The 17,393-nt window shown below is 42.0% G+C and overlaps 1 protein-coding gene across 17 annotated transcripts in view; it reads left to right on the forward strand.

Moving 5' to 3' along the window:
• The window catches only part of LOC102939317 (myosin VIIA and Rab interacting protein), a 418,560-nt gene extending 405,799 nt beyond the window's left edge, over positions 1–12,761 (forward strand). For 11 of the 17 annotated variants that reach the window (XM_043540746.1, XM_043540744.1, XM_037890212.2 and 8 more), the window contains 6 exons: positions 1,464–1,658; positions 7,622–7,783; positions 9,338–9,442; positions 9,530–9,590; positions 10,884–11,002; positions 12,416–12,761. In XM_043540746.1, coding sequence (XP_043396681.1) covers positions 1,464–1,658; positions 7,622–7,783; positions 9,338–9,442; positions 9,530–9,590; positions 10,884–11,002; positions 12,416–12,448 — 675 coding nt within the window. In that variant the 3' untranslated portion in view covers positions 12,449–12,761. The remainder of the gene's footprint in view (positions 1–1,463; positions 1,659–7,621; positions 7,784–9,337; positions 9,443–9,529; positions 9,591–10,883; positions 11,003–12,415) is intronic. The other 6 variants (XM_037890216.2, XM_043540752.1, XM_043540750.1 and 3 more) reach the window with 4 other exon arrangements.
• The last annotated feature ends 4,632 nt before the right edge of the window (positions 12,762–17,393 follow it).

Below are 17,393 nucleotides of genomic sequence, written 5' to 3' on the forward strand. Positions count from 1 at the left end.
CTCTCTCGCCTCCCTGACAACCTGCCGACCTGTGACCTGTTAACAAACTGGATTTGCTTCTGTTCTCCTTCTCTTCTCTCTCAGGCTTTTTTTCCTTGTAATTTAACTGAATAACAGAACTAAGGCTGACTTAATGTGTGTGTACAAGGGATGAATCCATACATGCTCTGAAAAAAGAGCAAGTTTTCAATAATGGGCTCATCTGACATGTTGAGTAGTGTGCTTTTTTTAAAAATGTACAGCTAATTTAGCAAAAAAGTAATACCATAAAAGTTACTGTAACATAACTGCACCAGAGTTCGCGGGAAACAAAAGAAAATTATTTCTGCTGTTTCCCATTGAATGTGAAAGTTTAATGTGACTTATGTTTAATAAATGACAGTCGTGGAAACACATTAATAACTGTAAAGTCAATGGATTAAATACTTCCGCTATCTAACCGTCCTTAGTTCTTATCCTACAGATACTTTGCATGTGGGTAAATTTACACACGAGGAGTCCCATCACACACATGCATAATGTTTGCAGGATTGGGAATTAAAAATTACATTTAAGGGCTGACCCTTCAAACACTTACTCCTGTGAGTAGTTGCGCTGAAGTATGCCCATGTGCTTCCATGTGAAGTCAGTGGGAGTATCTGCATTTAGTTCAGTGAACTTTAGATCAAGCCCTACGCATTTATAATATCAGATTTAGTTCCTGTCCTCACCTGTCCTAATTATCGTCACATCCTGGTGTAAATCAGGTGTAACTTTATTGTTGTCAAAGAAGTTACCCTGGTCTAAAACCAATCTAAGAATAAGATCCATTGACTGTAGAAACAGGGCTCGGTAGAACAGGGTTGGAGAGGGTACACAATTTTCCATGTTAGTTAAAGTCATTTAGTTAGTAAATATAGGAAGCAGACAAACATTTTGATGCTGATTTTTAAAGTGTCCTTAATTCAGCCTCTTTTTTGGAAGGCTGACAAATAATGAGAAACAGCCCCTAGAAACCTATTATTTTAATAGTCAAGTAAAAATGGCACTTCCTCATTTGTGGGTACAGTAAGACAGATGTTTATATATCCTCCTCTGGGCCCATAAATTAATGATCCCAGTTATTTGCAGGTACCTAACGTGTGTGGGGGCATGTTTTTAAAATCTGGTTATAAATTCTGCCACCAAATAGGCTCATTCAGCTCCCATTAATTTCAAAGGGAGTGTTGTGTGTTGTTCACATTCGGGGATAGAGTTTGGTCCTTGTCATTTGAGCCCTAAACTAGGAAGAGTTATTTTGTGTGTGTGTGTGTTTGACTATTTAAAGTACATGGCTTAACCTCTTTGTTCATATGAACCGCCTAGGTATTCTTTTAGAAGGCATGTTTAAAATAAAGTTACAGATAAGAGACTCTTACCATAATTATATCTCCGTCCTAACATAATGCTATTGTTTATCCCTATCTACTCTTGTAACAAAACAGAAGTACTCTGCTGTCTCTCTCTGCAACATATCTACAGAGGTCCTAAAAGTCATCAATGCCACAGAGGAACTGATAGCAGAATCCACCAGTCCCTGTGATTTCCCAGCAGATACTCATGACAGAGGGAGAGGGGCATTTCCACTAGGTACAGACCCTGTCAGACTCGATGAGCAGCTCACCACCTTGGAAGAAAATGTAAGAGTACGATATCAATGTCAGATATAGCAAATTGCCTTCTTTAGGGGAAAAAAGTGGCATGTGGTATGTTTTGACCTAAGCAATAGCATGTTGAGTTTTCGTATTAATTTTTTGCTTTTTAAAAAAAAAAACTTGTTTTGAAAGGATCATCAACTATTTTTTATTTTTTATTCCATTTGGGAAACATTCATAATAATAGGAGCAAACTGAACATCTGTTGGGTTTTATAGCTGTTGTAAAATTATCTTACTCGAAAAAAGAAACGTAATCCCTTACAGTCAAGTGGTGTCCTGACGTATACAACTGTGGAGTGGCTTACTGAGAAGCAAAATACCTCTATGTCCCTGCACAACCCCCTTGGACATCAAGTCAGGGTACAAAGAGTAAGCAGGAACCTATGCAGGCAGGCAAGGAGTAAGAGGAGCCTTGATTCCACCTCCACCCCCACCACACCAGTCTGATCTGATAAGGGCCTGGAGTAAGGGGAAATGGACAGCTGTGGCACCCCAGCGCTGCTTCTGGGGTTGTGCAGCTACGTACTGCACCATTACATAGAGCAGACTGGAAAACCATAAATTAGTCCTTAAAAAACCCATTTCCTCAGAAGAATCAAATTCCTCTGCCCTTTTGAATGAGCAGGTGCCACCCATCGTCATCCAAGGAAGAATTTACTTATTTGTAAGTCGTCAATAACTAAACGTTCTGGTGTATCCTGAATGGAATAATAGTTCTTTCATGCCTCTCCGTCTTCTCCTGAGTCTTACTTAGCTGATATTTAAACTACTGTATTTTCTCTTCTTTAATGAGAAGTGAAAATACAGTAGTTTTAAAGTGTAGTTTTAAAAGTTCCTTTTAAAGTGTAATAGGAATCCCAACTCTCCCATTATAACAATTAAAGGAAATAGACACCTGTTTTACTCTGTCTGAAAACCCATAAAGAAAGAAGCTCCTCCCAGTGGGTGAATTCACTTCATCCACATTAGACTGTAAGTTCTTTGGGGCAGGCATTGTCTTTTTGGTATATGTTTGTACAGCACCTAGCACAATGGGATCCTGGTCCAGGGTTGGGACTCGATGTCCTGATAATACAAATAATAAAAATAAATCTGGACTAAAAGTTAAATCTATCACCCACCTTCTGGTCTGGGACCAGGCCACCAGGGCTTTGGTGTTTTACTCCATTCCCCCTAATTGCTATTCTTGCCAATGTTCTGCCCATTAGCATCACTTACAAAGGATACTGAGCTCACCAGATCCCATGACCCATTGCTCAGACTGGTTCTCCACCTTGCTGCAACTGCTGCCATCTATGGATATGTCTGTACTGCAGCTGGGAGTGAGCTTCGCAGCCTGGGTATACAGATTTGGGTTAGCAGGGCCACAATGGTGCACCAATACAGCTGTGTGGACATTCCGGCTCGGGCAGATGTTCTGCGACCCCGTAGGTTTCAGAGCCCAAGCTCCAGTGCGAGCCAGAAGGTCCATATTGCTATTATGAGTGCACTAGCTTAAGTTCTACTGGCTCAAGCCCTGCTGTCGCAAGTAGGAGGCTTGCTTCCAACCACAGTGCAGACATGCCCCTCATCCGATGTGTTGAGGTTGGCGTGAACATCTCCTCCATGGTGAACCAGGCCCATGTGTCGTTGCTCCCCCTGTGCAGCCCAATCCTGGAACTTCGGTGGTGTAAAGAGCCTCATGGTTGCCTTTTGTGAATTTCACCCCTGCCGTACTTCTTAGTTTGAACACATTTGAAAGGATACCAGAAAATTAAACCAAACTACAGCATGTGTAACAGAGACGCCGACGTTTCCTGCCAGTGTCCAATTGATTTTGTAGTGCATTAATCAGTGTAATGAAGTAGCAAGTTTAGAGTGTCAGGCAATGTAGATGTTTTAGTCACTTGAAATATTTAATGATTTAAGCCTTAGTCCTGCACTGGGATCCTCTAGTAGGCTGACCCCTGTGCCTGTGTGAAGCCCTAATGACCGGGAGAATGAGAACAGAGTGAAAACTGAAAGCCAGATTGCCCCAGGTCACAAGAGGCGCCCGAAGAGGAGGCCAGTTTAAAAGATTTCCTCCCCGTTCTTTTGCTCCCTACCCACCCGCCAAGGAATAAACAGTGACCTCCATCCTTAAATTCCGAGAGGATCCCCCACAATCCACATGGGTCTTTGGGATCCATTGGGGCACAGGGCCTTGTGCATTCACATCGGCTGTGGCTTTCCTACTCTGTGGCAGTACAACTCCAGTCACAATGCCAGAGCTTGCCCACGCTTTCAGCACTCCCCAGAATTTCCCTCTATCAGGGGTTCCCCAGCACAGAGTGGCTCCACAGGAGAGGCACACAACCTCAGCCTGATTTAGATTTCCTGCCAAAGCCATGCAGGCTGCAAGGGGGGATGATGCACATTATCCCCACTCTCAGCCTCAGTCCATCTTCTCCCTCTCCACGTGAAATCCTGGCTCATGGAAGTCAGTGTCTAAACTTCCATTGGCTTCAACGGGCCAGGTTTTCACACCTCATGTGTACTTGTGAAGAGCCATTGGCAAATCCAGGACTGGTGCCACGAAGTCAGCTGCTCCATCTCCTCAAGTGTAGCTGGGGGCAGATCTGCACACACAGGATTCCCTCTGCACAGGATCTGGGCCTGAGAAGAGACTTCAGGATGTTATCCATCGCGAGTAACTCTCCTTAACAATTACTGGGAATTATGTGTATGAATCAAAGGGGAGAATAAAGGGCACACTTTTCTGCCGGATACATGGGAACAACCTCACATGTGCTTCAGTCGGAGCTGCACACCACTCACTTATAGCTGAGTTTGGCTCATGCATTTAAATTTATAGATAAATAATTTAGTGGGAGATTTTCAAAGGCACAAAGAGGAGTTCGCCCCAACTCCGATTGAAAATGAATGGGGTTTGGGTGCCTGTCTACTCTCTGTGACTTTGAAACTCTCCCCGTTAGAGCTGACTGGAAAATCTGCAGTGAAATGAAATTTCAACAAAAGTTGAGGGCAGAGGAGTTAGGAAAACTTTGAAAAATGTTTTCTGTTTTCCAAGCAGTTCTGTTTTCCGTAAGCACTTTTCCCTTGTGAAAAATGTAACCTGTTGTATGTTGAACTTTGCCATAACATTTAAATGAATCTTTTCTTCAGTTTTCTGAAGGTTGGCTGATTAAACATTTCCTTTACCTCTTTCTCCTCTTGTGAGCGGCATGGCTGTATTTAGCAGAAAAGAAGGCTGATACAGAGTCTCTCTTTAATCTAAAATACTGTGCCGCAAATGTTGCACCACAAAGAAACTGCTTTGAAATGAAAGAACTTTTTAAAAACCCACTAAAGCATGGAAATTCTTGTTTAATGTTCAGAATGTTCATCTTTTCTTCATCCTTTTATGTCTTAAGTGCTTCAGCCAAGATGTCAAGGAAGGCCACTTCTTTGCAGCAAACCACCTTAATAAAGGATTTATTCTCCATGCTAAAACTTGTCATTCACTTAGTACAAGACAAAGTGTATTAGCTTATCAGCATTGTCACATATGTGTAAAAAAATACAATAGGGGTTTATACTCTGAAGACCGTAGTTTTCAACCTGTGGTCCACAGACCACTGGGGTCCTCAGACTATGTCTAAGGGGTCCGTGACAGTTGTCGTTACCATAGAACAATGGTTTTCAACCTGTGGTCTGTGGACCCCCAGGGTCCACAGACTACGTCTAAGATTTCCAAAGGGGTCTCCATTTGAAATATTTTAGGAGTTCGCAAATGAAAAAGAAGGCTGAAAACCCACTGCTCTATAGCAACCAATTCAAGATGCCCCATTTATTTTTATTTGGGGGGTTGTAAATGATTTTGATTTAAGGAAAACACAATCTAGTTCACATAGTTAGGAAACGATAAGTCTAATGAAGTGGTTCTCCAGCGCTTTTGGTCCATGATGACCCACAAAAGGGCCCCCAAATTGTATCCCACCCGACTGTATGAAAGGGTTGTGGGATTTGGAACACAGGCTGGCACTGTTGCTGCCGGGTTGGGAGAGTGTGAGGCAGTGATGCTGCTGTGAGGAGGAGTGGGGTTTCTGCTGGAGGTTCTTCTCCCTGCGTGCACAGTGCTCAGCTGTGGGACCCAGAAGCCAGCTGCACCATATTTTTCACTCCCGGTGTTTTTGTAACACTGTGATCATTTGGGCGTGGTGAAATACTTGGCAGCATTCTTTAGTTTCCTTCCACTGTGCAGCAACAGTGGCTGCTGGGATTGTGTGCTGATTATTTAGGGAATGGGTAGAAGATGCAGTACTGTCACGTGGACTGGCAGACATTTAGGCAGAGCATTAAGCGGTAGATGCACGTGTCCTATCAAGAAAACCCAACCACTTGACAACAGACTTGGTTCTCTGAGTAAGATGAAAGAAGGTAAATAGACCACTATGTATTGTGGATGATCGCTCTGAATAGTTGGCTAGGAAATAAACTGTCTATTAGTGATTTCTCCCAAGCTGAGATTGCTGTGCAGGGGAGATTCTTTTAAAAATTAGTTCTGACAGAATTGTAGTGATACATTTATTTATCCCAAACATTTTATAACTAAGGACAAGTTATCCATGCCTTTATCTCCCCACGGTCAGACTGCTAATTCATTGTACATGGGGGTGCCCCTGAGACTCATTCAAAAACTGAAGCTAGTGCAAAATGTGGCAACCTGCTTAGCAAGTGGTGTGTTTCGATGGGAACCCATGACACCAGTGTCCTAGAATTGGCACTGGCTGCCTCTTGGTCTCCAGGTGTAATGCAAGGTATTAGATTTAAGATAAAAAGCTTAACATAAATTGGGGCTGGCCCGCTTGAGAATCTTCCCCTCTCCCTTGCCACTGCTTTAGTCAAAAAGGACACTTGACCCGGGACTCCCCATGTTACAGAAGAGAGGGAGCTGCTAGCAGAATGTTCTCTGAAGGGGCCCCTTAACTATGGAATTTGCCCTTCCCACTTTGTACCCAAATAGCTTAATTGGTTGACCCTCAAGACACACTGCAAAACCCATCTATTTGCAAAGGCTTGTGGAGGGGGATGAAGATATGAATTTTGCATGGTGTGGGGGGGATCGGTTTGATTAATTATCAAGTTAATTTATTTTACTGGGTCTAAGTGTTGATATTCTGCTGAGTTGATTATTCCTATGTGGAATTTTAATTGTCAGACTGCCTTGACTTTGTGTAGAGGCATTTTTATTTTAAATTTAAATATATAGATAATGTTATTTCATAGTAGGGCTGGTTGGAAGTTCTCCATCTAAACTGCTTTTGACAGAAAATTGGGGTTTTGATTAAACAAAACTTTTTACTAAATTGTCAATCTGTGCTAAAATTTCAACTTTTAATCAAAAAACTGAACACCTGAAAACCATAATGTTTTCAGTTTTTGGCTGAAAATATTTCTATTTCAAAACACCACTGTAGTGCCTCATGGGAGTTGTAGTTTGGCTGGCTCCTGCCCCCATTCTCCTCCAGGGGCCAGATTCCCCAGCCAGACTACATCTCCCATGATCCACCACAGCCAGGACTTCTTAGGTGCCCCGTGGTGGCTTGGCAAATGGGGAAACTGTGTTGCATAATTGGAGATGCAGGCTGGCTACGTAGCCTTGCACATAGAGAAAAATGGGGTCATCAGGTATCCAAATATACAACTCCCAGGAGGCACCGTGGAGGCGTTTCCAATTCAAAATTTTCATTTTCAGTCTAACGTTTTCAATTTTTGATTTGTCACTGAAAAGTTGAAATTTTCCATAGGGGGGAAATAAATTTCCAACCAGATCTATTTCATAGCAACGGTAGTGCAGGCAGAGATTTTGGGGCTCTTGGGATTTTGGGCTTTCATCTGCTGCTGCCAATAGCCTGTGGCCTCTTTGAGTTACACCATGAATAAAAACCAAACTGACTTACTCCGTGCCATGATCTGGATCCTTAGGTGTACCTGACAGCCGGCACTGTGTACGGCTTAGAGGGCCAGCTGAATGAATTAGAGGCTGCAGCACGCAAAATCAACAGTGTTACAGCGGAATCGGAACTAGCTGAGCTGGAGGATGAGGTAGCCACAGCAGCAGCACAAGTTCATCATGCAGAGCTTCAGGTGAGGAACTTCACTGCCTTCCGATGTCGCGGGGCAATACAGTATTGTACTGTCGTGCCTAGCCCTTATCTATTAATATTTCACCGATCCATCCTCATCACCCACTGTCACACAGATTCTGCCTGTACCCACATGGATTTATTAGCTGGACTTCACTTTTAATAATCCAAAAATATACATCCATATAACAGCAGCTGAGCGGGGGGGTGGGGGTTTGCTTGGGCCATATTTCATCACAAATAGATATGCAGGAGGAATCCCCTTCTTTTGGACCAGCTATGTTGGCTCTAATCCTGCTGTTACTGAAGTTGGTTGGCAAAACACCCATTAACGTCAAGAGGTGCTGATTCATGCCCAAGTTCAATTGGCAGCCTGCTGTACATCTTCCGATTCAGCAAAGACGCTGGACTCTGTTCAGTAAGCTAAATCGGGTGGTGGTCATAGACCAGAATGAGAGAACTGCAGCCACATGCCCGTGCTGATTTTACCATCTCTGTTCCGAACAAACTTCTGACCTGTGCCAGTATATACTGGGTGGCACATTCTGCGGTCTTTACTCCATTTTTTTTTTTACAGGCAAGCTTACGTTGACGTCATTCAGCAGCAGCTGCCTGTGTAAGGACTAAGACCTCAGGATTTGTCCTAACTACTTGAGTAGCTTTAAAATGAAGGATGGTGTTTTCTTTGTATTGGCTCAAATCATTAGTTTATGGTAAAATGTAAATGGGAAAAAAGACAGCCATACCAGATGTCGAAGGAAAATAAGTTTGTACTTAAAACAGTTAAAAAGCAATCGATCCTAGTGAACATATCTTCCCCACAGTATTGGCAACTCAGATTCTCATCAATCATCAGTGTGCCCCTGCACATGTTATCTGTCTGGCTGTTTTCTCGTTTCTCTATCAGTTCTGTCACTTTTGCGTAATTTGTTTCCTCTGTCTCCAATTCAGCCTGCTTTCTCCCCAAAGGCTTACTTACTTAGCTGTTTGCTTGCTTGCTTTGTTTAATAACATGTCTTTGCTGAGGTATTTAAAGTATAAATTACAGAACGTTTAAGGTAGAAGATTTCGGAGTTACAAAGAAACCACTGTTCTGTGCTCAGAGAAATGAGAACCAATGTGAAATAGCAAATGCATAATAAAATATAGTGCTTTAAGCATAACTTTTAAAAACACAACTTGAATGAAGTTAGAATTACACAGCTGTGAGTCATTGGGTACTGGATATTTTTCAAATGTAGCAAAGTGTCCATAGTCGTAGAGAATGTGAGTACAGTGCCACGAGATCATCGTTTACTCCATGTAATGAGCAATCATTTTTCCTAATATGTGAATGTTCCCTTTGGCACTCAGGACTAAAGAACACAGCAGTCCAAAATGTCTCAATTAGATTGTCTTTCAGAGTTACAGAAGAAATCAATTGTCTCTTTCTTTATATTTCTGATTGATGAGGATGTGAGCATGAGTTCCTTTTGCCGTTAACTAGTGGTGTTTACAGTAATTTTGAAACTTCTCCCTCCCCTCGTTTCTTTTTAATTTATTGTTTTGCTTTAAGATTTCAGATATCGAGAGCAGAATTTCAGCTCTCAGTGTTGCGGGCTTGAACGTGGCTCCATGTGTTCACCTGACAAGAAAAAGGGATCAAAAGCAAATGAACCAGGTGCCACAACATTATGCAGTTTTGCCTGGGGGAAGACCCTGCTTTTCTCTGTATTAAAGCTTAGTAAAACCTGTGTGTTTTTCACAGATGCAGACAATAGACACATCAAGACAGCAGAGGAGAAAGCTTCCAGCTCCACCGGTAAAAGGTGCACCAAAAAATTCATTCAACTCATTTTATTTATTATGTTCTCTTTCCGCCCTAAAGAGGGCAGCTAAGGGGAATTAAATTACCAAGTGAATACAGTGAGAATAAACGGTACCCAAGAGCTATATGTACATAAAATCAAATACTGATTTGGCCCTTTGGAAGGTGCTTTGATTTAATTTGCTGCCATACGTCAATAGGGACAAGAGCAGAAGATTGGCTAAGGCAAATAAGAAATGATGGCTGTGTGACCTAAAAAGATCCCCAAAAAATGGTATTTTGGAGTGAGTGAAGGTTAGAATCAGCAGTCAGAGCAATCACAGCGTGCTAATTAGCAGAGATGGTGCTAGCCCATTGGGGGGCCCCCCACATAACATGCAATAACAAGCGGGGGGTGGGGGGGCCTTGAGCTGCTCGGGCCCTAAACAATTGCTTAGTCTGCTTATGCCAAGCACCAGCTCTGCTAGTTAGCAATGGACAATTGTAGTTCAAAGCATTATTCTGGGATTAAGTGGAGCACGTGTCTGGAAGGCACCCGTGCCATAGACAACAGATCCCATTTCTTGTCTTAAAAATATTTCTAGTTTCTGGAGAGTCAATGCACTTGATTAGAGTTTACTATGTACACATGGAAAAGCTTAATTAAGGCCTGAATCCAGCAAAGCACTCTTTAATAAAACATTTAAATGTGAGCTTAATTTAAGCACCTTTTTAAGTGCCTTGCTGAATCCAGGCTGGAGGCCGTAAAAAGTTTTAGGGACAGGATGAAGCTACCCAGCTAACATGCCTGTCTCATTGATTTTCCTTCATCCCAGTGTCGCGCCACAAAATCATCTTAAGAAATGTATCTCTTGAATTCATCTATAACTTTTGGCTTAGTGACATTATCTGGTGATTTAGTGTACGCCTATGAACATTTTCATGAGATAGATCCTGTTTACTCTGAGTTTCCTAATTTTTCAGTGTGTGCCTTCCAATTTTTGTAACTCTTCAGTGGTATGAAAATACCTATCTCAGACAACTTCTGGACCCGATTCACCACTGCTTTACTCTAATCTTATGCCAGTGTAACTCCATTGATGGAAGTGAAGTCACTTGGTGGTGAACCAGGCTTTCTCATAATTTCAAAAACCTCTCTTACAATATCACAGTCTTCCCGTTTCCATTTAAAGTAAACCTAACTTTCCTCAAAATTTAGGTTTAAGTCTCTAAAGAGCTAGAAGATTTGCTTTTTCAAGTCTGTTGTTTGGTTCAAGTTGTCACGTAAAGGATGTTCCCATTTTTTCCCTCCCAGGTGAAAATATTGATGCTTCTCCAGTTACTACTGTTAGAACATTTAACAGAAACTTTATGCTCCAAGGATCTCTAACACAAAGAACTAAAGAGAGAAAAAGCACTGCCAAGGACTTGATGGTAACATCTGAGAACAGACCTTGTTAAAACTGTTAAGAGCAGGAAATATGGAGAGAGGGATTATTCATTTAAGGCTAGATTGTCCCTAATCCTTACTCACTGCATATGAGACTAAGGCTCCTTTCACTCCCTTGCCCAGCCAGAAGAGCTATTCAGATTGCACTTTTGGACATGGTGGCTGGGGAAGAGAGGAGGAGAAGAGAAGGAGCTGCTCATATGATACTCCCCAGTAAGAGCAAATGGGCAAGGAGAGGCCTTAGCTCCACCCTCCCTCTTGCCAGTTATAGTAGCTGGCCAAGAATCTGGGGGGGGCGGAATAGGCTGGACCCAAGGAAGCTGGGAGTGGCCAGGGAACTGTGCCTCTTTGAGGAGCTCCTCCTAGTTCTTAGGCCTTGTCTACACAAGGGGTGGAGATCAAGCTAAGTTACGCATCTTCAGCTATGTGAATAACATAGCTAAAGTTCATGTACTTAGATCTACTTACTGTGGGGTCCACACTACGCAATGTTGATGGGAGCCGCTCTCCCATTGACTCCCCTTCTTATTATTATTCAGGTGGAGTATAGGAGTAGACTGGACAGCGATCAGCGGTCGATTTGGCAGGTCTAGAGAAGACCCGCTAAATCGACCACCGATGCATTGATCGCCGTGTGTGGAACCCTCAGTAAGTGTAGACAAGCCCTAGTCTAGTCTGTACCTACATTGATGTGCATAGACATGCTCCTACTGCAAGTTCTCTGGGTGTGTTTATAGAATTATAAATATAAACCATTTAAAAGAAAATCCTGTCAAAACAGGCAGAATTAATAGACATTCGCTCCACAGCACAAACTTGGGGGGCAGACCCTGATAGCAACAATGCCACAATATAATACAGTAGAAGACACTCTCCTCATATCTCACCTGCTTACGGGGAAATGCTCAGCATAGGGATTTAGTGGGAGTTAAGTGGTACGTAGATCACGTACTGGCTCTCTACTTAAGGGTGAATTTCATCCCTGTGTGAACAAATGGGCCATGCACTTTACCCAGAAGATCAGTAATCTCATGTTCTAGCAGGCCAATGGGGGAACAGGATCAAAAGCTGAAAACGCCTTGCCCCCAGACACCCAAATTGAGATCATGGCCCCATTGAAGTCAATGAGAGTTTTGCTGTTACCTTTAGTGGGGCCAGGATTTCACCCGCAGAGTTCAAATCTAAGGACTGTCAACAGAAGCAGCTCAGCTCATCTCAACAATCAGGAGGGGACTTAAATGGTCTACAAGTCTTTGTGCTGCTTGGGGTGTATTTCACCTGGTAATAAAACACTGGTGGTCCCCTTTCATTTAGAAAGCCTTATCAGCATTGTACTCTTGACATTTTTTGTCATTATGAAATATTTTGCTAATGTTTTCCTTTTCTCTCCATTCTAGGAACCAACTATAGGATCTGCTGTAATGTACTAGACTTACAAAACTACTGCCAATAACACACTGCCTAAGGCTGTACACTATAGTGCCTTTATTTAACAGCCATTGTATATGTCCAATAGAAACCGGACCCTCGAGAACCCACCATGCCTCAGTAATAGGGCTTTGTTTGGATACCTCACTGAGAAAGCTGTCCAGCATTGTGGTCTGCTAATGGAAACTCTGCCTTAAAGTTCTCATGAGACTCCAGAAAGGATACTGAGTTTCATAAGCAAGGCTCCATGTTTTAAGATGCACTTCCACCCTCCCTCCCCCATTGATTGTACTAAAGTATATTGTCTTTAAAATACAATATGTTTTTGTATACTTAATTCAACGATAACTGTTGGTCAATATTTCATGTGAAGAGAAAGGTAAAAAACAAACCTGTGATCCATATTTGCTGGCACGTTTGACACTGAGTTCAGTGTTTGTAGATCAGTCCCAATGGCATTTTCTAAAAGATCCTCTGTATGCTGATAGAGCAACTTTGGCTGACTTATTATTCTGTCTCCAGACGTGGGCTGTTTGGATGCTAAAGGAGCAGTTTACATTTGCGATAGGCTGGCACGTTCCACCATAGCATACTGTGGTGGGGGACACGCGTGTATCATGTCTACAAAAAGATCCATTCTGAGTCATTATTTTGGCATCTGAGGCATCTGAAAACCATTGCAAAATCAACACCTTGCTCCTCTATGCTTAGAAGCATAATCTATTTTAGGCAGTGTCCTAAATATTTGTTACACACAGCAGGTGCATCTCTGAATGAATCCCTATCAAATGTTTAAGATTACAAAATTAGAATAAAACAATGCTATGTGTTAGATATTGTTCAAAGAAAGTGCTTCCTGAAACGTATTTTTCAACATTAAGGGCTAGTTATAAAAGGCCCTTATACAGGTGCTAAGAGGGGGAATAGCACATGAGGGGCATCTCCCTTCCCCTCCCTTTCATGATGCATGGAAGGGCCTTTCAGAATTGCAGTCCCTTTGCTCTGAGGAGTGCTGGGACTGCTCTTCCCTGTAACCAAAAGGAAGCAGAGAGGAGATGGGGCCATGGCCCTTCTCCCTTCCCTGCCGACCCACAGAGCAGGATCAGTGCACAGAGGGTGCTGAGCTGTGCACCATACAGGAGCGTAGCTGCAGACAAGCTCTCCCGGTGTCCCAAAGAGCTTCGGGAAGCAGAATGCTTCCTGAAGCTCCACCAGGGGTAGCACCTCTTTGTATGGCCACCAGTGCTGGTCATTACTTAATGGGCAGTATAGAACCCTAAGGAGCGATTGGTCTATTTAACCACAGATGTTGAGAAATAAATTTTAAAATGTGCAGTAATTTAAAAGTTGGGGACATTAAACAGCTTCTGATGGATTCAAGAAATGATGGCCAAAATTTTCAAATTTGGGTGCTTTAACTTAGGCACCTTGATCTGCATTTAGGCTAGCTAGAGAAGAGCAGCCTGGCTGTCAGAAATGCTGAGGATTCACAGCTCCCATCGTCCACCTCAGTAACGGTGGGTGCCCAGCACTACTGAAAATTGGGCACACATTGGAGGTAGCCATTTTGGTAGTTTGGGCCTGTATAGCGAAGAGATGGAATCGTTTTGGTTTAGCAAGATCTGGTCAGTAGGCTTGGATTCTGCATGACTAAAAGTAAGGAGCAGTTCAGATCCAGCTTCCATTTTGTCCAAGCCCACCCAGACCCGGTCAGAGTAGCCAGATAAATGGTTCCAGTGTGAACTTCCCTCCTAATTTGAAGTCTCCTCACCAGTGCAATTGGATCATCCAATTATTTGAAAAGAATTTGGTCCAATTTGAAGTATAGGGCCATATCCCCTACTGGTAGAAATCCCCATATTTCCACGGATATCAGTGGAACTATGGTGATTTACACAGGTTGAAGATCTAGCCCAGGATGGTCATTCTGGGCTAAATTATGCGTTGTGTTATTCTCATGCAATCCTCATTGTCTTCAATTTGTTCAAGTATGAGGACAGAACTTGGTCCAGTGTGTTTAAAAATAGTGTGTGTGTGTACACACACCATCTAGTGAAGGAGATTAAACAGAGTAAGATGCCTAATACATTTGTCAGTCTCCATCTAGTAGACTGTTCTCCTACGTGTGTATAATACATTCCCAGATTTTTGTTTATGCAGGTATGCGTGTCATGAAATGTCACTAATAGTGGTTGGTTTACATATTTGTCTAATAATACGCTAATACTGTGTATGTAATATCAATTCAGAAATGACTAATTTTACTAGATTAATGGCTTTTGTTCTGTTAGTGTGATTTAAAAAACAGACTTTGGAGTAGGATGTTTTCCATAAGAGGCATGAAAAGCAACTACTGTTGTTACAATGTTAAGTCTTCTTTGACAAAAACGTGTATTGTGTAGGTATTGCAAAACAAAAAACAAAACAAACCCTGCCCCGCCCCGCTACATGGTATTTGCATTTTTACAGATTTACTTGTGCCAAATATGTGCAAAAATTTAATTTACTGTTTAAAAAAAATCATAAAAAACATGTTATAGCACACAAAGAATTATTTTGTCATCAAGTGATTTCAATCTTTAGTGTTAATATTTATATTTAGATTAATTTTTATAAATGAAAATATTTTAATGGTTAAAAAAATTAAGACTATATAATGATCTATTTGATTAAGTCTGAGTGAAAGTAAAGCTTGCCTTGTTGTTGTTATCTGCATATTCACCAGGAATTATTGTTAAGAGAAATTATAAGAGTAAAAGCAATTTATGAAAAAGAATGCCTTTGCAGGGACCTGATTCATAAAGAAAAAGAGAATAAATCTCCTGTTGTTTGGATTTCTGTGCACTTTACTCAGAAAAGGTGCAGACTGCACTGCCATACGTTTGAGTAATATGGTAGGTGCTCCGCCCTGGCAGTATAGGAACCTGCTGTACATAAATGGCCACTTCTCCACTGGGTCTTTCACAGCTGTGCAGCTCAAAAAAGGACTGCGGTATTCCAGTGTGTGAAATGCACTAATTTAGCCAGGAAGCTCTTTAAGAAATGTATTACATCCTTCTAAACCATATGCACATAGTGCTAAATACAGTCCATCGACTGGCAGAATTCCCATAGATGTCAGTGCAGGTTTAAGAGCTGGGTTGGGTAACCTCAGGCTTTGGTCCTCTCTAAATACATACAGCATCTTCATTTCCTATGTGGCCCTGTTCTAATCTGTCCAATGCAAGTTTCATGGCATGGGGCAGGTTCCTTGCAGGGATCACATTCACTTTTATCTTTTTGCTTGACATTCTTGCAAGTGATAACAAATGTCCCAAACCTCTATCTTCCTCATGATTAAGAGAATCACTTTCCTCGCCCAGCTGGAATTGTGCAGTCTCAGGCTTTTACTGCTATAGCTTGCACTTTTCCATCTCTGTGCTATGGGCAGCCTAGCAGTGAGTGCTTTGCATTTGGCCTGTTCCTTTGAAAAATGCTATAGCAATGTAGTCGCCATCAGTGGTGCTCATATTCACAGTGCTGTGGAGAACAAGCCTTCCTTCAAGTGAGTATTAATGGTCAGATTAGGGCTGCAGCATGCTTTCACAGAAAAGATATGTCAAAAACTGCCTCAACCAGCTATCTGGAGATTTTCCTCACAGAAGCAGAATCCCCTGGCTGGCATAGAGCTGGAGTAGCAGTTATACAGTACACATCTTCCAGCCCTTGGAATAGGGGGCATGGGTGCAGTGGTGCTGAGTTCCAGTCAACCCTGACCACCAGAATGACTTACTGAGGGGCAGGAGCTAGTGCTACTCTAAATTCTTCAGGCCTGGACCATTGGCACAATCTTGAGCATCTGACCGCGTGTGTTCATCTTGTATGGGAGTCCCAGGCCAAGTTGGGGCTAGGTCTGATATACTGTTTGCCCTCCTCTATTACAAAATCTGTGTGAACTGTTGAATTTCCTCTCTGTAGTGGTACAGGAGCTACCAAGGCTGATAGTGGATTTATTTTAACAGCCAAATGGATGATGACCATAGTAAGAACTCTGGATAATCCCAGCTGATTTCCAGCTCAGTTTACATATCTGCCCACACTCATGGTACAGATATCTTAGCTTGGGTTAGAGGTAAGGCAGTTGGCAACTAGACTAGCATCAGGAACTGAACATTTCCATTAGCTCTTGCACTGAGGTTGGGCCATACCAATCTCAGTGACATGAGGGATCTATTTTAAGTGTACACACCCTTGTAGGCTAATGGAACCAGAGTGATTCCAAAAGGCCATTGGGAGGAGACAGTGTTCCTTCAACAGGCCACTGTGGCCAAGATTTTATAGGATTGTGTAGGAATTATGTTTTTGATTAAGCTATGCAGGTGGTTTTGGTATAATGTGACAAAACACCATATTACCTAACGGCATCCTATCTTTCTTAAGGTAAGTGTGACAGAGGCTTCGTTGGGGGTGGTGGTAGATTGCCTTTTTGTTATTATTCAAGCAATTGCTGTGTCTAACAAGTCTGAATGATTGGCTTTAAAAACCTGGAGTAGTGCTTGGTTCATAAGCTATCCACACACCCTAGTAAAAAAGGTAACTGCAATAATATGTTATTTGGGTCACACCTCATATGAGCAACAAATAGTGGATATGCATAGCAAGCAGTCTACAAACAAGCCCAGGGCTCAAATTCTTTCACACAAACTATTTGTCAAATAACTGAAAAATACCATCAAGTCTGTAAAAATAAAATAGCCTATTTTTCTGCCTCTGAATTAAGTTAGTTGGATAAATTATGTGCTGTGATTAAGTCAACCACTGCTACTTCAGGACCTATATTTTAATTCTAGTTCATTAATGAATGGTTGGGTATTTTTGACCATGAGCTACAACTTAGAACTGCTTATAAATGTTATCTGATGTATTTTCAGTGGCAAGAGTTGCTTATTGAGATTAAATGTGTTTAAT

This window comes from Chelonia mydas, chromosome 2, assembly GCF_015237465.2.
Source record: "Chelonia mydas isolate rCheMyd1 chromosome 2, rCheMyd1.pri.v2, whole genome shotgun sequence".
Classification (NCBI taxonomy): domain Eukaryota; kingdom Metazoa; phylum Chordata; order Testudines; family Cheloniidae; genus Chelonia; species Chelonia mydas.